The 25,069-nt window shown below is 27.1% G+C and overlaps 1 protein-coding gene across 2 annotated transcripts in view; it reads left to right on the top strand.

Moving 5' to 3' along the window:
* Positions 1-2,006: 2,006 nt before the first annotated feature.
* aPKC (protein kinase C iota type) overlaps positions 2,007-25,069 on the top strand; it is a 77,847-nt gene continuing 54,784 nt past the window's right edge. For both annotated transcript variants that reach the window (XM_067267990.1, XM_067267989.1), the window contains exons 1-3: positions 2,007-2,122; positions 7,631-7,716; positions 21,341-21,462. In XM_067267990.1, the coding sequence (XP_067124091.1) occupies positions 7,661-7,716; positions 21,341-21,462 (178 nt within the window). In that variant the 5' untranslated portion in view covers positions 2,007-2,122; positions 7,631-7,660. The remainder of the gene's footprint in view (positions 2,123-7,630; positions 7,717-21,340; positions 21,463-25,069) is intronic.

The raw sequence follows: 25,069 nt of genomic DNA, 5'->3' as shown, positions 1-25,069 counted from the left end.
AGGTATTGTATTTATTTCTAGCCAAAACTTTCATTTCGTTTGTCGGTGATTGTCAGGGAAAAATTTTCTGCTAGCGAACCCCTTGTTAAATATTTCGAATATCACCACTGGGTATATATATATATATATATCCAGGTATGTATATACTGTATGTATATATACTGTATGTATCCCTGTATGTATATATCCAGGGGAGTCTGGATATATACTTTGTACTTGATATACACCTTGTACAGTTGTAGAGGAGACTGGGGCTAGTTGTCACGGTTTTTAGTCATTTCTAGTTTTAGGGTCTATAATATCGATTTATTTAAGTTTAAGTGAAAATGTATACACCTACATATCTTTTGATTTGGTTTATAATAAATATATGAACATTCAATAATTTTTTTGTCATAGTTATTATTTTAGAAACTGTGTCACCCTGTGGACACAGTTTCTAAACTAGGGTATCTAGGGATATGTTGTCACAGAGTAAGGGGTATATTGTCACAGGGGTGTATGTAATCTAAGTTCTCACATTTCTAGAGTTTATCTTAGTTTTGTTAAATTATGCGTAGTATGACATTTACTCGTGTCAATTCTATAAATAAAATAGATTACTAATTTACTATCATTTATTCTGCGAAAAACAAGTAACTCGAATCTTTACATATATTGTCCTCAGAGTCACAGTTGTGACAAACATAATATGGATTTACATCTGTACTTAGCTCGTGAGACCAAACTCTCAACAGAAGGTCTTTTCTTTCTCTTCTGATGAGTCAGTCTTATTGACAAGTTGCCACGTTCGATGTGTGACAATTTGCCCCAAATGAACTTCCTTAACAAATCGGTTCACAGTTTCTAATTTCAAAATAAAAAATTCAATTGCTCGTAATGTATATATACATTAAGGACCCATCTAATAGGAAATACAGTTGTTACTCACCTTTTACTAATTGCAAGTTTTCAAACGGCACAAGACACGATACATCAAAATGTACGCGATTTGTTTTAAATCTTTTAACCGCTAATTAACGGAAAACAATGCAACGGATATTATTCGAATTTTGTAATGACGCAGGCGAACGGTAAATTAACCTACTCCTAGATGACGTGACCATTCAGTTTAGGCGATATTTGTACTGTGACAATATGCCTCTTGTGACAACTACCCCGGTCTCTCCTACTTATACCTAAGATTTCGGGCGGTATTTTTATACTCTCCCCCCGTAGGCACTAAGAGGACCTCTTAGCAAACCTATTATGGGTTCGGCCATGCCCACAATGGGACGTCCGGGTCCCCAGAGCGGTAGCTGTCACCTTGACCGCTTGGCCATGCGGCCGACTGATTTTTGGGATTGTTCAGACCCAGGATCGAAGTCTAGAAAAATTCCAAGCTTTTATCCTGGACCCCATAGAACGATATGCGACGGCCAGATGGCGAAGCGGTCAAAATGACATTCTACCGCTCTGCGGACCCGGGATCGAATCCGAACGGGTCGAAAAATCCCCAGGGATTTTTCGGGGATGGTCCGTCCGGATATGTTGGGCCCCGTCCCTCGCCATCCGGCCGCCCTATTGTTGGCCTGGCCGAACGTATAATGGGCTTGCTAAGAGGCCTTCTTAGTGCCCACAGGGGAAGAAAGTTAAAAAAAAAAAAAAAAAATGATATGCCTCGGCCATCCTGCCTCGTGTAATTCATTCCTTTGAAGAAAATTTTTAAGGACAGTTTAGGAAAAAAATAAGATTTAGAAAAACTCATCGTGCAACACGTAAATTCTCACACTCAATCAATTCTCATCGTGCAACACGTAAATTCAGAAAAATTCCAGTAGAGGCGCTCGCAAGTTTACAGTGGAAATATCGTTTGGTTTGTCTTATAAGCGATAAACTCTGTAAATATACGATTTTTAATTTGAAAATATTTAATAGTTAAAGTTTAAAAAATTAGAAAAAGTTTATTTAACATCAAGTTAATATTAAACGAAAGGAGATTTTAAAAAGTTCACTAAAATTAAACTCTTTTTCTTTTTTAATGGTTTACTGCATTTTTTTTATTTTTACTTTTTGAACGGAGCGGCGATGGTCGTGATGGAGAAAGATCGTTTGGTATAAATGGAAAGGAAATGTTATTTTGGTGAGTCAGAATTTCATTTTAAAATTTAATCGAACGTTATTTTTAATTATTAAGTTATTTAATATGTTAAATAAAGCATGAAACGTTATAAAATCATCCATATTTGTGCATAAATGATGTTTTTTTACATTATAACATTACGTTAATTATATATATGTATCTATATTTAAGCAAAAGTAGGCTTAAAGTAAACTAATTTTTATGTTCTTATTTATAAATATAAATATAATTATTTAATAAATGTTGATTTAGATTTTGAATTATAAGAAGTAGAGGCATAAGAATTTTTATATAAATTCAATTGATTCAGCCTTGTGAATTAATTTAATAATTTACTTGCATCTACAATATTAAAATTGGCTTTATTAGTTATATTTAATGCATAATTTATTCGAGATCATATTTAATTTCTTATTTTTCCTATAACAAAAATCCATCCATTATTATAATTCATGGATTGATAAACTATAGTTCCTGTAATTCTATATCATTCAATAGGTGGCTTAGTTGAATTTCACTTTAGTAATGTAAATTTGATGTACTTGTATCTAAATTTGTGTTGTAATATCAATTGATTAAGCTTATATAAATATTACAGCACACTTTCTAAATGTTACAATACTGAAAGTATAATAATAGAGAATACTTTCATCTATACTTTTTTTATTATTAGGAACCAAAACCACATTTGGATTAATTAGTGGATACTTTTCGTGAGTTGCAATGCAAAATATTAAGAATTTGTTGTGAAGTTTTCTCAATTTGAAGGCTTTTCTGAAACTAAAGATGTTTCCAGTTGTTAAGCACTTTGCTTTTGCCACTGATAAGTTTCATTACAGTTGTACTGCTCAGCTGGATGTCTTAATAAAGTGATAATTAATAGTCTATTGTTATTAATAGCAATAATTTAGCAAAACTGATTATTATTAAAACAAAGTCAAAATACATCTTATAGTTTTACTATATTATCCTTGCATATTACTTGTTGAATGAAAGCATAATCAGTAATTCCCCATCATTGATTTTCGGTCTTAATGATATAAATATTGTTCTTAAAGATAACTTATAATTTTTAAGAATTCAAAATTTGTTTCATATAATTTAACAATTTTGAGAATTTCATCATGATTTTATTATATGAATGAGTTACAGTTTCACAGTTGTTTCTTTACACAGTTGTATAAAGAAAAATCAGTTTCAGACCGATTTATTGTACATTTCTACTTCAAATTTATCTCTTGATGCTGTAAACCAATATTAATTTCCTTTGCTGTATTTTAAGCATTATCAAAGGGAGCTAAACCTATGTAATTTATCAGAAAAGTTTTGGTGTTTGTTAAATTTGAATTGACAGTCTGTTGTTTTGGATCATTTCTTTCTTGTCTTAATTGATATAGTCTTAGTAGCTCTGCTCTTCAGTCATTTTCAGAATTTAATTTTTTTTTTTATTCAAAATAATTCAGTTTAAAAAGTTTCTTATTTTATTTATAAATTCTAAAACAGTAAAGCTTATTTGATTGATTGGATTATTCAAGTTTATTTATTAAATAGTATATTATTAGAAATTTATAAAATATTTTATGTTTATTCATAAAGTTTTAACTGCTATTTATAGACTAATGTAGGCCTAAATATTGACTTCATATAATTTAAATGATGAGTTTGTTTATTTTAAATAAGCTAATAATTGAGAAAGTCATTAATATATATGTAGGTGTATACTTTATTTAGAACTGTTGATTTTAACAAATCTGTGTTGTTAGATTTTAAAATATAAATTCAGTTATAGAGTCAACAATATAATTTAATCAAAATTATCTGTCATAAATAATCAGTATTAAGTTTAGATAATATTTACTCAATTACATTTACAATAAACACTAACTTTTGATAAAATTAGTATGAATTTTGCTTTTGAACTAATATTTTCCAAATGTTGATTCAAATAACACACTAAAACATCAGTCATAGAATAAAATTTATGGATAATTCATCTCAAGGTTAGTATCTGTTATTATTAAAGTGAATTGTGAATTACATGATTTTTTATAGCATGATTTATTTTTATCAAAATTAGTTATATCTTAATGTTTCAAATTATTTTATTATAATTATATTTAAGCACATACATGAATCAGAAAGAAATGCTTAGTAAATTAAATAAACGTAATAAAATCTGAGTCATATATGTACTTAATTAGATATAATGGAATATGACAATGTCTCATCAAACTTCCAAGAAAATTCTATATATATGTATTTTATTAAAAAATAAAATAAAATCAAAATTACTGGAGCATAGAAAAGATGTTTCAGTAGGAAAGATTTAACATAGTTTGTCCTTTTTGTTTGTGTCAATAATTGTGAAGTTTTTTTGGGATTCTTTGAAGTTAATAAAAATTTGAAAAATTCCTTAAAGCTATTTTTTATTGAAACAGTTATTATTCTTAACTCAGTTCCACTTAATTAACCAAGGTTAGCATCATGACATCCAAGTTGGTGTACCTTAAACTAATATTTACAATCTGTATTTCTTAATTTTTATATAATTTTTTATTCATTTAAATTAATATATATTAGTCACAGACAACAAAGACGATTCAACATATTGTATTCTTTTGGTTTATTCCCATTACACCTAAAGATTCATAACATCATCAGAAATCTTTTATTTTATCTTTATTACACATTTTAGCTTATTTACAAAATTAGGCTATAGATCACACTGCAATATTTTGTCTCAGAAGAATTCCTTTGCAATATATGGAAATGTGCATACTGTGTCAGCAGAGACAAAAGTTTGGTGGCTGGCAACAATTTGGTGATGAAATGTCATCATGCCCTATCTGTTTATATGACAGTGCACATTGTCACATGGTTTTGTGATTTTTTGCCACCATGCCAAGTGTTATAGTGCAGTCAATGTTCTATGCACAAGCTGGGTGTCATGAAAGATGCAATAAAAGACTACTTGGTTGATGAAGTTTTTATCAGTAACAACATTTTTCTTTTCTATAAAACACTTTGTGTTAAATATAAAAAGTTATGTCTAATGAGTATAGATGACCCACTAGATATAATAATTTTTCAAAACTATTGACATTTAATCAAAAATAAGAATAAAATTTTATAGGATAAGTTTGTAGCTCTTTGTGTAAAGCCCAAAGTTTTCCTTTTAATGGGCTGTCTACTAATATTGGATGTGCCCAATGGATTTTTTTTTCTATGGCTTACCTCCAAGGCACAGATTGCAAATACCTATATGATATGCATCTTAGTAATGAATGGTAGTGTTTTGTCACAAAATGCTTAGGCAGAGTAACAAAATGTTTTGTCACTCAATGTGCCTAGGTGAGCAACAAAACATGCCAAGACAAAATATTGTAATGTATCTATAGCCTAAAGTCCTCTTCAGATGAATAGAGATACATTAAATATTTTGAGTGATGCATAACATAATAAATGTAACTTCAATAACTATGCAACATTTGAAGCTGGATGTAACTAAGTAAAAATAAAAATATAACAGCAATAATATCCAGTAAATAGATAATTTACTAAAAAAAACAAAAAAAAACAAATGTTTTTGATGATTTTAAGTTGCTATAATCAGGTTGAAAAACAGTCAAACATGTATGAAAATTCAAACATCAGTTTAAACAAAATGGAATAATTATTTCAGCAGCAGAAAGTGCAGTGTCAAAAAGACATTACAAAAATTTTAAAATTAAGATTTAATTACAGGTTTATTTCAAAAATGGACCTTCATGTTTTAGAGAACATCTTGGCATAGCTAATTTATTGCAATATTCTGAATAGTAGCTTTATAAATTTTGAGTTTTTTCAGATATTTCCCTAACTGGGTGTGTGAGACTGACTTCATTGAGAAGTAGCCACATGTCATTTTCAGTTGCAAATGCTGCTAATGTTATGATTGCAGGTTAAGATGAATCATTGCTCCAACAAGAAATGGGTCTACATTGGATCAATGGCTGTGTATCAAGGAGCACTGTTATTCTATCCAAAAGGGCCTACTCACCATAACATAGCAGCAATTGCAATCAAAAATGATGTACAGTACAACTACTTGTCAGTGAAGCCAGTTTCATTGAGTTAGGGACTGGACCAATATGAAACATCTGGAAAACTCAAAATTTATAAAGCTACTATTCAAAATACTGCAATAAATTACAGATATGCTGAGATTTTCTCTAAAACATGAAGGTCTATCTTTGAAATACACTTTTAATTAAATCTTAAGTTTAAGGTTTTTATAATATCTTCCTGATATCCAAGCTTTCCACCAATGAAATAATTATTCCATTTTGTTTAAACTGATGTTTGAATTTTCATACATATTCAACTACTTTTCAACCTGATTATGACAACTTAAAATTGTTGAAAACATTTGTTTTTTGTTTTTATTTAGTAAATTATCTTATTTGCTGGATATTACTGGTTTCATATCTTTATTTTAATGTAACTTCAGTTTTCTACTAAATATAAATGCTGCTAACACCATAAATAAAATGTAAGGTGTTAGCAGTATTCATATTTAATAGAATATAGAAGTTGCATTTATTGTGATGTGCATCAATCAAAATATTTAATATATATCTGTTTGTTAGTTGTATAAAAAATTTTGTAAACCATGGAATTTAAACACTTCTTCTGGGTTATTTAAACTCTTGATTTGCAACTTTTGTGTGTGTGTGTGTGTGTGTGTGTTTTTTTTTTTTTTTTTTTGAATCTGTATAATAGTAATAGTTTAACTGAGATTTATATATTTTTATTCACTTATATTTCATTTTTGGTGATACATGTTCTTTTTGCAAAATCTGACATTCAGAAATTTTGTTTTATGAAATTTTGCAATGATAAAGCAAAATGAAGGGCTGAGTGGAAAAACAGCATATTCCACATTAGGAAATTTTCAAGAAAAAGAAGGATTTGTGTTTTAATTCATTAGCATTTTAATGGTCAGCACTTTATTAACGTGGATGTACAGTACAACCTGTAGGGCATGTAACTGAATTGTGAAAGTTTTTTAGAAGATGGATTGAAGATGCACAAATCCAAATTTGTTAGTAACTCATTTTTTGTAGTTTTGTTGTATTTGCTGTTTTTTCACTCAGCCCCTCAATAAAGTAAAATTTTATTTTGTAGCTAATTTAACATAACCCTCCAACTACCTTATACCTTGGCTATAATTTGGCAATAATAATTAAAACTTACTAATTTAACATACAAATTAAATGACATTTTTCTTTTATATTCTTAATACAGGAATAGCTATTGATTTAAAAGTAGATAAAAGAATAATCTTGTTCTTTGAAAGGAATTTTTGAGATCTTATTTTGACCAATTAGTTTTTCATAGTTTTTATAGATTTAGATTTATTAATATTAAAAGTGAAATAATTTTTCTTCAACCTTATTTTAACTTAATTATTAAATATTTAAAATTATTTATAATTATACATTAATTAATAAAATGTTTTTTCAATAGATTTGTGATAAAACCTGAACTGTGTTAAAAATGTCTCAATCAGAAGTTGAAATACCAGAAATAAGGGTCAAAACTGCTTATAATGGGTATGTGATAATTTAATATATTTTGTGTTTTTTTATTTAAAGGCTATATTTGTTAAGTATCAGATGTTCAGTGACTCTATAGACAAATTGAATATACTTTGAAGAAAATTATAAATGTTCTGCAAATGAGTTTTACTATTAGCATCAAAAATATCCTGGAAATACTGAAAAAAATACAGCACACCAACTAAATAAATAAATAACAAAATTACAGCATATAGCAGCACTCTTTAGAAGGTATTATTGCATAATTTCATTACTGTTCTCCCACCCATTGACAGGTAGCAAAATGATCTGTGGAAAGATTCATTGTTACTTGTTGCAGTAGAGTTTAGCAGCAGAATGTTACCTCAGGAACAGTATACTAACATTAAATTTTGTCTTAATGAACAAGACAGTTTAGAAATATTAAACATGTTGAATGAAGCCTAAATTGAGTTAAAATGAAAAAAAACTGAAGTGTATGAGTGGTATAAGTAGTTTTATGAGAGGTGGGAACATTCAAGCCATGATGGCTGCCCTGTGCAAATTGGAAAATGATGCTGTCAAGAAGTGTTTTGAATTGTACAAGCACTGGCAAAAAGTGTTATTTCTCAAGGACAATACTTTGAAGAGCATGTTTAAATCTTGTTATATGTAACCAGTTCTAGAAGTAAAAATATTTCTGGGAACTTATCGTTGCTGCTGATATATATTGAATTTACTTTATATTATAAAGTATTAAAGCAGTTTTTCTCATTTACATTTTTAATGAAAATAAAGTTTATTATTAAATGCATCAAATGTTTTTGCTAACTTATTTTAATGTCAATATAAAAGATTAAGCTTTCAATTACTTGCAGTTTGCATATATACAGGTATCCCTGCAACTTCCAGTTTTGCTTTAACACAGTTTTGGAAATCCTCTATACAAAATTTCACAGTTTTTTAAGTGTAAACCTTGTTATTCAATATTTTTTTTTTTTTTTATATTCAAGTAAGCAAGCATGTTGTCTCAAATTTGTCCATGGATTTTAGAATATTGAAATTTTTAAATTATTTTGTGCTATTTGTCAGATTTATTTTAATGAAAACTGATAGAACAAGAAAGAAAAAATTGCACTAACTTTCCTGTCAACCAGGTGTCGTCATCGTTGCTTTTAGACTTTAGTCCTTAAGACCATCTGTTTTCTTTTTATAGATTAATCTTTGTATTTAGTAAAGTTTATTTAAACATTTTTAGATAAGTGCTATTAAACTTTTTTCTTAACTGTAGGTAAGCAATTGATTATTTGTAAAATGAATGAAATATGGCAGTATCTTGGTACTTGAACAATTTTGTATATAAACACAAATTCTGGAAAAAAGTTGCTTGATACTCGACTGAACAAACATGAACTGCTAGAACAAATTTTCAATTAATAACATATTTTTATTTTGTCATCCATAAAAATTGTTTATGATTAAAATAAAAAATATGAAAATGTCGCTAAGACTTCTGATCAAGATCAACAAAAAAGCCGAGAAGACAACAATACTTTGTAAAAAGAAAATGCTCTGGTTTAACTAAAATTAATATTAATGTGTAATACAGTACTTTTAATTGTGATTGTTGATTGATTGGAAATAAATTATCAATTGCTTTAATAAACATATTTCTCTTAGTAACGAAAAAGAATAGCCTATACTTTTGCTAGCTTCTGGAATGTAACCCTATGTTTTGCATTAGTCCTTTGTTTTGTATAGCATGGATTTGCATAACACGGCACTTTTTTGGAACATAACTACTGGAGGAATACCTATATTTGTGTTTGAAGAACTGATATGTACAGAAATAAGTTTTGCTTCTCTAGCTGTTGTAGAATAGGAAACTATTATAATCAGTCAAATTTTTGCCCTCTGGGTTTTTGCATTTCTCAGTGTTTCAAGGACCCAATTCCAAAAATGTCAAAAAACTAGGAACAAAATTCTGTGTTTGTGTGTTGCCCATAGTTCGCTTTATATCTCAGGACCAAAAATTTTGAAATTTGGCAGGACTACTTCCATATATGAGACATTGATGCTGTTATATTTTGGAGACTAAATTGAGGAAGAGAGAGAGGTGGGTAGGAGTCACACCTTGAGTGGAGTCACTTAAAATTTCACTTTATAAAATTTTTTAGCATATTATTAGCATTTACAGTTTTTAAAATCTCACTCCTACCCCAAAAATAGGTTTTCTTGATTATCTTTTTCTCCTGTTTTAGTGCTGGAAAAGATGTGCAAGAACCTATATTCTTGAAGGAGGCCATCATGAATGGCATCATGTTTGAACTCTTGCCAGATTTTTAGAATTAGTATCAATATTATTAGATCAACCAAAATATATATATATATATATATATATTTTTTTCCTTTATTTTGTTCTAAATTTTAAACTTTTTTTTGTTCTATCCTATGCTTTGAACTATATTAAAGTTTTTAAAATTGTGTTTTTTTTTTTTTTGAAATTTTTTAAGGTTTGGAAACCCTTGCTTTAATTTCAAATTTCCTACTTGACGAAAATAGTTATGCACTATTGAAAGTACTTGCATATTTTTGTTTAAATAAAGTTAATTAATGCTGAAAGACAGTCTTTGAATTCATTTTATTTTTATAGTACTGGTAATATGCATATTTTAGCTAACCACTGGTGATAAATCCTTGTAAAATAGTTTCTAAAAACTGAAAATATTTTAGAAGGATTTATTGTCTTAGCTTGAAATCTACATTATATCACTACTACTCTTAATGTGTAAAAGTTCAAGCAATAGTATTGTCTGAAGGCTGTATGGATGGAAAAGCATGGTGAAATCTGTTTCTCCCTGTTTCAATTTTAAAAAAGTATTTTTTATTTTTTAATCAGATTATATATTATTCTATTTTATGAAATTTAAAAATTTTTGATGACCAAGTAGATTAATGGTTAGTTCACAGTGAGTGAATAGTGAAAGCAAATGACGAAAGAGAAAAGCGATTGCAAATTTTAAGCAGAGATGATTTGCAAGCAAGAGAAAACGTCATTTCAATAAACAAAATGGCTGCTTCTGACATTATGCTGTTAACCACCCTTGTTTATTTATTGAGACGAAAAGATACATCAAAAAGAAAATGATGCTGGCTGTGAGGAATATTAAAAAACCATGAATTACAATATCTAGTCTATTGTGTGAGAAAGTTTCTGTAGCTATCTTGAAAACAACAAAAACCACGTAACAACTAGCAGGAATATGATTGGTGGCAAAATCTTTTCACTGGCAAAAAAGCTTGACAGTTCCGAACTTTGAAGCAATTCCCAAAATGGTAAAATTCACTGGAAACAACATCATATCTGATGTTGAAGGCTATGATAGAAGGTGACCATAGCAGTGAAACCATATTTAACGTGGATGAGACTAGCCTGTTCTGGAAGAAGATGCCTAAAAGAACTTTTATCACATGTGAAGAAAAAACTTTTCAGGCTTTAAGGTTTCTAAAGACCGATTGACGGTGATGGTGGGAATGCAGCTGGCGACTGTAAGTTAAAATCTCTCTCTCAATTTACTGTTCCAAAAACCCAAGAGCCTTAAAAAATATATCTAAAACTAGCTTACCAGTGATTTGGAAGTCAAATCATAAAACTTGGGTGACAGCTTCCATTTTTGAGGACTGGTTTGGTCACCACTTCATACCCTAAGTCAAAAGTTATTGGAAGTCTAAACAGATTTCATTTAAAGTGATGCTTCTCATTGACAATGCATCTGGTCACCTTCCTGCCACCTAATTGATTTTGACCCAAGTGTGAAAGTTGTGTTTTTGCCTTCAAACACAACTAGCTTGCTTCAACTGATGGACCAGGTAGTCATCAAAACATTGAAGGCTTATTACATGAGGTGTTTGCACATTTGAATGAAGCTATGAGGTAAAACAGTGAGATATCTGTTAAAAACTTTTGGAAACAATTCAATGTTTTAGATGCCATAAGAATCATTGGAAAATCTTGGGATGAAATTTCCAAAAAACATTGGATGGTATCTAGAAGAAACTTCGTCCATTTTCTTTCAAAAACAAGATGGAAACAATGCCAGAAACTGATCATGTCGTTCATATGATAGAAGTTAATCTTGCCAGGCAATTAGATTTGGAAGTCAATGGTGATGATATCGATGAGCTGTTGGATTCACATAGTCAGGAGCTGACAATTGAAGTGCTCATAGAGATGTGTGAGCAAAATATCACTGAAGTATTCGACACTTCAAACCCAGTTCTGCCAGAAAAGCACATGACAATTGCAAGTTTGACAGATCTCAGCTCAATTGAAAAGAGCTTAAAAATTTTAGAAAACATAAGAATGCGTTATTACTACGAAGAAATTCTGCAAGAAAAAAAAGAAGGCATTGTTCATCAGACGAATTTGTTAATTTTATGAAGCCATCGATATCAAAATAACTTTTTTACGTAACTCATTTATTTTTTAATATTTTGTATTAATATGTATAAAGAATGCAATTTTATTAAATATTTTTCTTCTAAACTAGTATTTTTGTTAGTCTTTGGTCCCAATTAAACAATATTTATATGCAAAGTTGTATCCTGACTTATGTGAATTTGACTTACATGGTAAGATTTTCATGGTACCCACCTATTGCATAACTTTGGGGTATTACTGTACTAAATTCTTTACAGAAATGTCTTTTATACATCTTGAAATGTCACTATATAAGATTTAGTTGCATTTGGACTTCTAAATAGCATTGAATTGGAATACTTAAATTATGCTTACACTGTACTATAAACTCATTAATACCATATTTGAAAATCATTTTATTTGGATTAGTTTATTTTTGTAAAGGTAAGTCTATCTTATGATTCTTGGAACAAATATTCAAATGTCCTCTATTATTTTATCAAAATCCAATATTTTTACCAATACTTAGAATTCAATATTATAGATTTTTCAGTAATTGTAAAAACATTATTTGAACTGATTAAAATATAGTTTTTAGAAAAATTTGTAAATAAAACAGAATTAACTCTCATAAAACTCCTCTGAATTTGTTAATAAATGATTCCACACTGCTTTTTTTAGAAGTACAGAAAATTTCAAAAATATTTTAGTACTTTCAAAGCTAAACAGCTTATCTTCAGAGGCAGCATAGACTTTCTTGGTATTTATGAGTATGTATGATGGTAATATATTGTTACAATAACTTTCTAAATATAAAAAAATAAGTTTTTTATAAATATTATTACCTATACTTTTATGAAACATTAAAGCTTTTAAAATCTATGAAAACTGTTTTAAGTTTATATTTATATAATTCTTGTGTTAAAATTGATATGGGGTTAATTTTATCAAATAATTAAGTAGTTGAAGAAACTTTTAATAAAATAATGATACAGATTATTCTATAGATAAAAATAAAGATACAAAAATAGAACTATTGAATAACTTTGAATCATTAAGTGATATAAAAATGCATGCAATCATTCATATGATGTCACATTGAAAAAGATAACAATAATAAATTATTCTTTCCTGACAAAGAGAAATTTATTAATAGTTATTACTGTAAACTTTAATTAGTTACATAAAATTAAACATTTAGATTTTAAATGTTATTGAAAGTGCAACATTCTTTATTTTAAATGCCAAATTTCTTAAATTTATTTATTAAAATTCAGAATTAAAGTTATTTTATTAGAATAGAATTATTATAGAATTTAGATTAATTAGAATATAGAAAAATAAGCATTGCAAATATGATTGGATGAGTCAAGGATATTAATATTGCAATAACATAAGAGTTTAAAGAAATAACTTTCAATAAGACTGAAAATAACTGAGATATTAGAAATGCAGCTCTAGAATTAGAATATATATATATATATATATATATATAGATATCTTTATAGATATATTTATCTTTGTATATATACTGTATATATAAATTAAATTTTATTTTTGAATTAGTAAGCAAAGAGCATATAACATGAAAATAAATATCAAATTTTGTTTTATTTATTTATTTTCATGTTATATGCTCCTTGTTTACTGATTCAAAAATAAAATAAATTTTATCTTTTTTATTGAATTATGAATATTCATATATAATAAAATGTATTTTATACCAATAATTTTATAATTTTGCTACATTGCTGTGGATACTACTATTTGTGTTAATCAGCTTGTTTAAAAATTATATACTTAGAATTCATTCTTTTAAACATTTCAAAGAAAAAGTCAGTCACATTCTAACAAAGCACATATCTAAGGAGTGACCTCAAAAGCAGGTGTTTTTATCAGCAGGTGTTTTCTCTATGAGTGAAGAATAAGTAATTTCTGTTACAGAAATATAATATAGTTAAATAATTGCATTTTTACTTATGATAATGTAATTAAATTAAGCCTGTTCTGTAAGATTTTTATATATAATATTTGAAGTTATTCAATTTTAAACAAAACAATAAAATTGGAATAACTCAAAACTAGTAATAAAATTATAGAATTTAATTTTTGTCTTCAAATGGATAATTTTACTTCCTGTTATTTTATATTAGTATCAGATCATTTTCTCTAGTTGCAAAGGAATTAAATATGAATTTAATATATCATTTTAAATACATTTAATTCCACTGCAAGGAAAATTGATTTGGATATTAATTCTACATTATGTATTAAGAGAAATTACTAGAATATTATCCTATAATATGCTGATTATTTTGAATACAAATATATACAGTATATCAAATGTTAAAACTGATTGATATTTTTATATTATGAAATAATATCAGTTAATGGTATAATTTAAAAAGTAGTGTTTATGGTTGATTGAGTTATCATTAATATGGTGTTTTATGCCATAAAATTTACTCATTTTATCATTAAGAGTTATCTATTCTGTATCATTGTAATTTATTTTCACTTTTTATGTGTTTTGTATATTCATATTTGACTAACTCAAACCTATTATGAAATCATTCAAGAAATTCACTTTACTTATTATGAATTAAATTCTTGGTTTAAAAGTGGTAAATAATAATAATATGTTAAAGTTCTAATCATTCTTACATATACATTTCTTAGAAATCATAAAAATTATCATTTAAAACATAAAAAGTTTACAAGATAATAAAACCATAAACTTTACTAAATGAAATAATTTAAATAAAATGACTGATAATTATAAAATTTTACATTTTTTTATTGTTTCAAATAAAATTTATATTTATTTTGAGAAATATTTATAGTAATAAAGTAAAAATTTGGTTATAAAATATGCATAGTACATTGTCATTATTTTATTATAATTGTTTCTTGAATATATAAAAATTTTGTGTAACATTTAAAAAAGTAGCAGATTGCTTATATTTAATTTTATACCTTATGTAAATAATCATTATATTAATATTATATTTAATATTAACAAATTTATTGATCTTTTGAATATTGAAGTGCACTGATGCTAAAAAACAAATTTTAAAGGAGTCCACAGATCATTATTATTTACAAATTAAGCATTTTTTGAGATATTAGCTTTTGTAATTAGATTCCACTGTTATACAAATTAGAAAAATTAGGGAGGGTTTGAATCTTCTTCTTTTTTTTTTTTTAATCATTTTACTCTTGAATCCTGAAAGATGGCAATGCATTGGTGGATTTCACCAAATTTGTTTTAGTTCTGTTGGTGTCTACTGGGATTATTGACATATTCCAGAAGTTTCTTGAACATACCAACACTCCCAGTAGCCCAGTAGAACTAAAATCTTGATTAAATGTTTTTGAGTTTTTAAAATTCCCAAAAAGACTTTGGATGTGAGTGTTTGTATTAACTTTTAAAAATTGACCTTTTTCCCAAATTTTTTATTTGTGTAATTTTAAAAAGGATTTTAAGAAGTCATGTTTCATAGTTTTTGAAGAAAATTATTTTGACAGATGTCTCCACGATATTGGTTAATTTCACAAGACAACCAACTCAATAACTTAAAATCAACAATAAGAACACTCAGTTTAAAATAGCAGTTGCTTTCTTCCATCTTAAATGGACATCCTCAAATTAATGCTTGAAAATAGAATCCCATGTTTTGAACAAACAGATTTGAATATGTAGCCACTCACTAATTTGTGGAGATGACTCCAGCAGAGAACCCATGAATACATCAAGGTTTAAGGCAAATTTTCAGTTGGGAAAATGTCATCAAGCAAGTGACTACATATTTAAACCTATTTGTTCCAAAACATGCATTGTGTTTTTGAATATTAGTCTGAGAATGTCTATTCAAGATGGAAGAAAACATTTGATGTTTTAAAGTGAGTGCTCTTATTGCTGGTTTTAGGTTATTGAGATAATTCTTATAAAATTGTTTTGACAATTTCATGGAACTAAATTTGAATTACAGTTTGATACTTTTAATATTTACTTTTTTAAAACCTATGTACTTACAATTGTGTATTATTTACTGAAGATTTATAATTTTTCTTTATAAATAAGTCTGGAATTTTTTAGCCTTTTTTAAAAATAAAAGTAGTCTTTTATTTAAAATTTTTTTTGTTGTTATGTTGTGATAATCTCATGATCATTTCTTGTATGTCATGTTGGTATCTGTAATGGACTTCCCAACTGAACATTTGATGCTGCTAGACTTTTAATACCTCTGCAGTTAATCCTACACATCTCAAGTTTACAAATAACACACTTTAAAAACAAAGAACCTGTTCCAGCAATTATTTTAATCTGTCAAATTCTTTCGTCTATCTTTGTAGCCATCTTCAGGATTGAACACATTTTGAATAAAATCTTTAACATTTAAATATTGTGTTCTAAATGAGAATTATTTAAATATATAAAATTGAATAAATTGAAAATACAAATAAACATGTACTAGACTGATGAAGGTATACAGAATGAAATAAATAAAAATAAAATAAAGTAAATAAATGCATAAATGAAATATTTGTTTTAGTCTTTGGTATCACTGTTCACTGCATTGAGAAGGTACTTCCAAGCTGCTGATAAACAAGTGGCATCTTTATGGTTTATGCACGAATTCTTGACACTGTGCTTATATATGTATATTTTTTCAAGAGTTTTACCTGCTTGCTGATTCCCTATTGTTTTTAAAAGCTTAGCTTTGTGAAAGTTTGGTGTATTTTCTGGTACAGTGACCATTATAGCTAGGGCAGTTGTGGTTTTGCCTTTACATACGTCATATTGATGCTCTTTAAGTCTTGTAGGGAGGTTTCCTGTGTATTTGCTTGTTTTGTTTTCCAGACTTAGATTGATCGGTATCTCGTATACCCCAGGGGCCATGTCAAGATCTATTGGGTTTTTGTCATTACATAAGCAGCTGTAAATAGTTTTGTTGCACTTATATGTGATTCTTCTGCTACTCAATCTGATGGTTTTTCTATAGGTGTTATCTAATAATTTATTTTATGTTACAGGAGCGATTACGGATGGATGGTGTTTAGGTTTCCTGCAAGATCTGGGGTTGTTGTATGTGTTAATTAAATAATCAACCATGGTATGACTGTACCATGTGCAGCTGCAATGCTTTCGATTCTGTTCAACTGTTTAATGGTGTCCCTTACATCTGTTGTGTGGGTATATGCTTTTTTGATAAGGGTGTTAAATGCTGCCATTTTATATTTGGGCAGATCATTTGAACAGCTAGATATGTATAATGGGTGGTAAATAGGTTTACGATAAACACTCGTATGGATTTTCCATTCACTAGGGTGATGTTTAAATCGAGGAAATGTGCCCTGACATTACTGAATTGGTCTAAGGTTATTGTCAACCCATACAGATTGTTATTGATGGTGTTGACAAACTGCTGTGTGTTTGGTTTTTTTGTTCCATATGATTGATACATTGTCAACGTAACGTTTATATAGTAAAATGTTATTTTGGATTTTTGGAATGAGGGTACTCTCCATACTTCTTAGGACCAGCTCGCAAAGTAATCCTGCCGTAGGACTACTTGTTTAGAACACAATATTTAAATGTTAAAGAATTTATTCAAAATATGTTTGATCCTGAAGATGGCTACAAAGATAGCTGAAAGCATTTGATGAATTAAAATAATTGCTGGAATAAGTTCATTGTTTTCAAATATTTACAATAATCCAGTTCAAGATCAATATATGAAATAACACACTGTATTAAGGATTTGAGATTCAAAAGATTCACAGGCTTTTTAAGATTTGGATTTGAAGAATTTTGAATTCAACCCATCTTAAGAAAAGTACTGTATAATGATGGAATCTGATGATCTTCAGTTTACATTATGAAGAAATTTTTTAATGTCTTTTAAATATTTTAATTTTAAAACATTAATTTTTATTATGTAGTTTTATGAGTTGATGTAGAAGTATACAATAATATGGAATTAAATATCATCCTCTTAAACAACAACTCTTAGTATGCTGCTGTTGTTCATTTCATAAGTGTGCCAAACATTTTTTTTCTTTTTTCAGAGCATACATCTAAGTAGACATATGAAAAATATTTTTGATAAAGTGTAAACAGCAAAGAAAAAAAATTAATTAATCAAAACATGTGCATTTTATTATGGAAAAAATCTCTTATAATGTTTTTATTACAGTTGACAGGTCAAGCAAGTTAAATTTCAGTAGCAGTATTATATTGATTGATAGCACAATGGGACCACTTACAGTTCTGTTAACTTTGCCACTGGCATTTTGGATAAAATTCCTAATGTTCCTAATACCCAGTATCACTTATAAAAGTGATATTGGGTATTTTGAACACATGGGGGATTTCTATGTAAAACATGTTTCTGTGGCTGATAATTGTTACATAAAATGGAAGCCTGTTAAATATAGATTACAGTTAAATGTTTTTAAGCAGTCTTGTTAATAAATGCAGGTCTCTGCCTCTCACCAGTTCTTGTGAAAAGTATCATCTTGACATCAACTGAGTTTTTACATTGTTGCAGACAGATACAATACTTTGCAGGATATCATTCACTTTGCAAGTGTTACCACTGTGCAATGAGTTAGAAGTAGGTGCAATATTAGGAGCAGGGACAATTTTTTGTTCCTTATATAAAGTTTTCATTTTATGTTATATTCAGAAACAACTTTTAATCATTATGCTTTTATATAAACTATACATGAATCATAAAATGTAATTTTTTCAGTTAAAAGAATTTTTTTACTAAAATTATACATGTTTCCCATTTCATGTTACAGTTTCAAGGAACATATGAATGACATTCAGTGAGAACTTGCTGTATTTATATATATTTTTCAGATAATGATTGTGTTTATGTGCTTATACTCATATATAATAGTATGATCTTATAGATCTGCGAAATTGACACTATATCAACTCAATGTTTTTAAATGACTTTTATAGTATCAGAGCTTTTTATTTTTAACTAGCAGACCCGGCCACGCGTTATTGTGGCTCAAAATGTATCTATTATAAATGTATAACACTTCCCCCGTGGGAGGAATTTCAAAAAATCCCTTCTTAGTGTACATTCTCTTGACGTACCCTATTAAAACGCAATCAAACACGCATCTAAAATAGTATAATAGAAGCCGAGTTCTTCACGGTAAGCCTTAATCCTGTCCATCTCCCCCCAGTGGTGGGAATTTTAACATGTATATGATATAAAAACACGTGCGTATTCGAATGCAACGTTGTGTCAAAATTTCAAAGGAACTGGTAGGAACAAACAAACATTATATTTTATTTATATAGATAGAAAATGATCTGCTTTAGTCCATTCTCACAGAAAAGCATAATGCCTCACAGAAAAGCAAACTTAGGTCGTCGGAGTTAGTGCCATCTGTTGGACATAAAAGCCTTAATCCATATATAAAGATATTTTTGGAAAGGGGGAAATGGTGGTCTTCACATATGCCAGAAACCTTTGCGAGAGTGTATTAAACAACTTCTCGAAATTTCATGGCAATCGGATAAATGGTATGGTAATGCATGAAGGACAGACAGGCAGACTGACACACAGACACATTCGTTTTTATATATATAGATAATGCTTACCACAGATGTCACTGATTAGTTACTATAGCAATATATTTAGTTTTCTTCACTTTTAAGTTTATCATCATTATCTTTGCCTCATTTTCATTTTCTTCACTGGTGTCATCTTTATTATCCTCATTGCTAGAAGTCTCTGTTTCAGACTTGTCAATGCTACTGTTAATATTGAAATAGTCATCTACATCACTTGTTGATAATACCACAAGGTTTGTTTGTTTAAGAAATTTTTCATCTGCTCCATACTGTTTCCTGATCACCAATTCATCCAATAGGTTAGAATTGATTTTTAAAAGCAAAGAAACAAAACATTTTTTAAATGATACTCTGGAGATACAAATTTTAATTTTTATGCAATATTCTGAGTGTACTTTGCAACAGCATTTACTAAATTTCCTTAGTTTAGTCTTTTTATTGTAGGAAAAAACCTGTAAAATATATCCTGAACTCTAACACAGAAAATCAGAATCTGATAATGGTAAAAAACATCTTTAGATTTAGTGTAAAAATCTCTTAAATTGGTAACTGCCACTACTGTACACATAAATGCAAAGGTATTCACTTTGCATTTATTATTATTATTGTTTTTGTTGTTGTTTTAAAGGGATTTCCCTTTACTGTATAATTGAGATTATTCATACAACAGTATAGTGCTCTTATAAGCAAAACAAGCTGGCAAATATATGTGAGGTGTGCTCTTGTAAGTGAAGCATGATCTGTTACAGAAATATGATTTTAAAATCATACTCTTACTTGTACAGATATATAGTATTTATTAATAAATTTTATTTGGCTTTATTATAGGATAAAACCCCTTTGAATTATTTGTTTTGTTATTAAGTTACTGATATTATTATGGTTGTATAATTTAATAATGTTATTTTAAATATTTTCTTTGTAATTTATAATTATTGTTTTCTGTGTTTTGTTTTATGTTATATCAAAAAATAATAGGCTCTTATTCATAGACATGAGCTCTGCTGAAAAAATTTTACCTTTCTAGTTTAAAATAATACATTTTCAATGTAAATTTGATTGTTAAGTATGTAGATGTTTCTATACAGACTAGTATATGCCTATCCAGTATATGTGTGTATATATAATTATCAGTAAGAATAGGAAATTCATAAATTCATTAACAATATATTAGTAAATTTTTAGTTTTATTTCATTCATTACTTACATTAGTGGTTGATTTATTATTATTTTAAGCTTTATATTATTTAAAAATTTCTTTCACTTTTAAATATTATTTTAGTTTTTAATTTGTAGGAAAAAGTCTATAATTCACTAACATTTTTTTTAAATGTGATTATTAAAAGAGAATATTGTTAATAATTATAGAGTTAAATTAATAAATTATTAATAAAATATTAAATATTTTTATTAATAATTTATTAATTTAATTAATTAATTAATTAAATTATTAATGCAGGGTTTTATTAATTATTAATAAAACCCTGCCATGTAATTTCTAATAAATATTTTTAAATGTGATTATTAAAAGAGAATATTGTTAATAATTATGGAGTTAAATTAATAAATTATTAATAAAAATATTAAATCTATATATCATTTTAAAAAATTCTAATTATATTTATCTTTATTTTTAGAGGTATTATGGTGACATATATTGAACCAGGTATTACATTGGAAGGATTATGTAAGGAGATGAGAGAAATTTGTAAATTTGATACAAAGCAACCATTTACTATGAAATGGGTTGATGAAGAAGGTAATTAATAAACTTATATTTATCCATATCTAGAAATATTTCTTCTAATGTATAAGAGTAAAATTTTATTTTATATTCTTAGAAATAATATTTAATAAAAGCTGTAAAATACATTTTGTTGTTTATAACACTTTAAATTGTGTAATATGTACCAGGTGATTTGTAATTCAGTTTCGAGGAGACATGTTAGCATTACGATGAATTAAGTGGCTAAGCAAGTTATCAGATGGTTTTTAGATTTATTACTTTTCTTAAACTTAGCTTATTTTTTATGCTATAATTTAAAGCTCTGAAATGTCTCTAAAAATTTTGAAAAATTGCACAAGAAAATTAATTTTTCTGTAATTCCTTGTATACATAGTATTCTCCTTAAGTTGGTTATAGCTGGCCAGTTAATTAGTTAAATATTTCCTATAAACATTTAAAGTAAAAATATAATAATAATTAAATATTTTTTAACTTTTTTTGAAGATAACCTGACTATGGATTAGTATGTTACTGAGTATTATAGTTTGAGTATTGATTTATTGCGTATTCTGAGGATTATAAATAAATTTACAGCAGCAATCAGCTAATATTGTAAGTCAGCTTAAAATTTTTTCTAGAGAACATTGTACATTAAATTTTAAAATAATGATATTACAAAAATAATTCTCTGTTATTAATCTAATCTCTTTGTCAATTTCATGTTAGAAAAGGTGATGTAAAGTTTCTTGTATATATTTATGCATTTAAAATATCAAATTTAACATAAATAACAAATAAAGTTTGTATTAAAAGATATAAAATGTGATATATTTTTTGCCCAGTTTTTTGTAAGCTGATTTTCAAATTGATTTTTTAAGAAAACTATGAAAAAGTTAGCAAAACTTATTCTTAAAAGTTATTTAAAATGTTGTAAATGATGCAGAATTGTCATGTTAAATACTTTGGTAAACAAATATAATTCTATACTGACTGTTAAAATTTGAAAAAGAGGGATTAAGAAAAATAAAATTTTAATAGTCTCACATTTTTCATAATTTCTCTCATTTTATATAAGTTTTTATTAGCATTTTCAATGACTATTCTTTACTTGTTTAAAATGTAAATTAAACTAATTTTATTTTTAAGTTTACTAATTGAGAAATTATGATATGATAATATTATTTTGTGATTTTCAATTTGCTGTGATGACAAAGGAATTTATTTTTCAATTTATTCTTCAATAAATTATATAATGTAAAGTTTGCTTGAATATTTATCTTGAATAATATATTTACATAATTATAAAAATATTATTATAAATTTTTGTTAATTTGTATTTTTGGAAAATAATTGTGTAATGCTGAAGTTTTAGAATTAGTATGGCTGAAAGACATAATAGCATTAAAATATGTATTTCAATATAATGATTATTAAGCATTACTAATAAAAGAAATATATGTATATATAATTATTAATATTTTTTTAAAATTATAAGACTTCCATACAGTATTTGTTACATAAATAAATGATTTTAAAAAATATAAATGAGAATATGTAAATAGATTTACAAAAATATATTGAAATATATAGCCTGTGTACAAAGTAAAAGTGAGCAAAAGAAAAATATTTGAAATTAATAGGTTTTCTTCTAGGTTAGTTTAAAGTTAATGCAGTAAATTAACAGAAATATAAAAATAGTAATAAATCATTAATAAGTTTGAAGGATATAAATAATTTTCAAAAAACTTTTATATTAAGGAATTATTATATATTACACTACTGTGCAAAATATATGCTAACATGAAACCAGACACCCTACCTATCCTCTGAATTCAAATCCCTTGATACTTTTATGATATTTTAAGCTTAATGAATTATAATGTAAGCAATCATTGCATAATAATTAATGAAGGTGCCATAAGGTCTTTGAATCATATTCTTAGTGATGATTTCAAAGATTGTATGGTCTTCTGGATTTGGAAACTTTGCTGAAATAATGCTGTTGATTTCAGTTTGTCTAAAATAGTCAAACTTTGAATATGGTTTTAATTTTAATGTTTATCTTTATTACTTTATAACTGGGCAAGAAATTCTAAGACTAAAAAACTGCAAAGTGTTTATTGAAAAGACAAACAATGGTGCTTGTGTTTTTTGACATAAAACGTTCTATGTCTTAAGAACTTTGAATAAAGAAGTATATGCTGAGATTCTCAGAATAAAACCCTGCCATGTAATTCCTAATAAATATTTAAATGTGCTAATTTGAAGTGGTTTATCCATCATGACAACACTAGACTATGCATTGCCTATATTGTGCAGCCAGTGATGATTTCAGTTGGAACTGAAGTCCTGCCACATTCCCAAATTCATCCAAGTAATTCTTTTCGTTTCTGTCACTGAAGAAAGTTGAGTTGTAAATACTTTGTATCTGATGGGGCATATAGAGCCATGATAACAACTCTAACATCTCTTTGAAAGGTATAATAGATTTCAGAAAGAATAATGCATGAGTATGACACTCATGCATCATTCTTTGTCAGAGGTGTGTTCAGATCAAGAAAGAGTAATTTGAGTATGACGACTATGAAAAATTGTCAGAAGACATAAGTATTGTTATCTTTTATGATAACAATAAGAAATAATCTTAATATTATTTTGCAAATCAAATGAACATGGTAAATTTACAAGAATTTACCACATTGTTATAAAATTTCTAGTTATCAATGACACAGTAGATTAAAAAAAAAAATCTTTCCTAGTAGCCAGAACACAGCACTTACAAGCAAAAAATGAAAATAAATATTGTTTTGGAAGAATATATATTCTGATACAAACTTATTTATTTTTGTTTTGCTTTTTTTTCTTTATATATGACTCTGTTAATCTGAACAGTCCTAAACAATAATTAACTGAGATTAGGAAAAGTACATGCCCATATTTCATATTATTATTGTTTCAATGCAGTATTATTATAAAAATATTTTACTTTATAATTATATTTTGATTCTTGTAGTTTTGTCTATATAATATTAATTATTACTATATTGAATCTGATATGGATAACCAATGAAAAGATAGTTAAAAATTACTTTTTAATATATAGGTTAAAATCTCATGCATGAACATTTATTATAAAACATGTTTTTTACTCTATATACCACAAATATTTTTCAAGTATATGTTTAAGTAGATAGAGTGTGTAGAGAATTAATGAGGGATTGATAAAATAATCACAGTATAATACCATTTTGTTAGTTGCATTATCCTTACAAGCTTTTATAAGATATGTAGATCTTAGAAGCCAAATTTAATTATAAAGATAATGGTTTTAAATATTTTCAATACAGGAAAAAGTTTTTAATTCTAATTTTATAGAATCTTTACTTCTAATTACTACATAAAAATACAGTCAAACTTCAGTATAATGAAGTTGCCAAATCTTGAAAACAAAATTGCTATAGGGAAATTTTGTTATACAGGAATTACACTTTTGAGTAAATAAAGAATTATTTTAACATAATTTTTTTGTTATTTTATGTAATTTAAATTAATATAAACATAATATATAGTAATAACATAATATAAATGTATTTTTAATTTTAAATAAGTTTACATTTCAATGTTAAAATACTTACAACTT

The sequence above is a fragment of the Centruroides vittatus genome, unplaced genomic scaffold, assembly GCF_030686945.1.
Source record: "Centruroides vittatus isolate TY-2023 unplaced genomic scaffold, ASM3068694v2 contig_3127, whole genome shotgun sequence".
Classification (NCBI taxonomy): Eukaryota; Metazoa; Arthropoda; class Arachnida; order Scorpiones; family Buthidae; genus Centruroides; species Centruroides vittatus.
The sequence above is the reverse complement of the archived record's forward strand: the minus strand, read 5'-3'. Positions and strand labels throughout refer to the sequence as shown.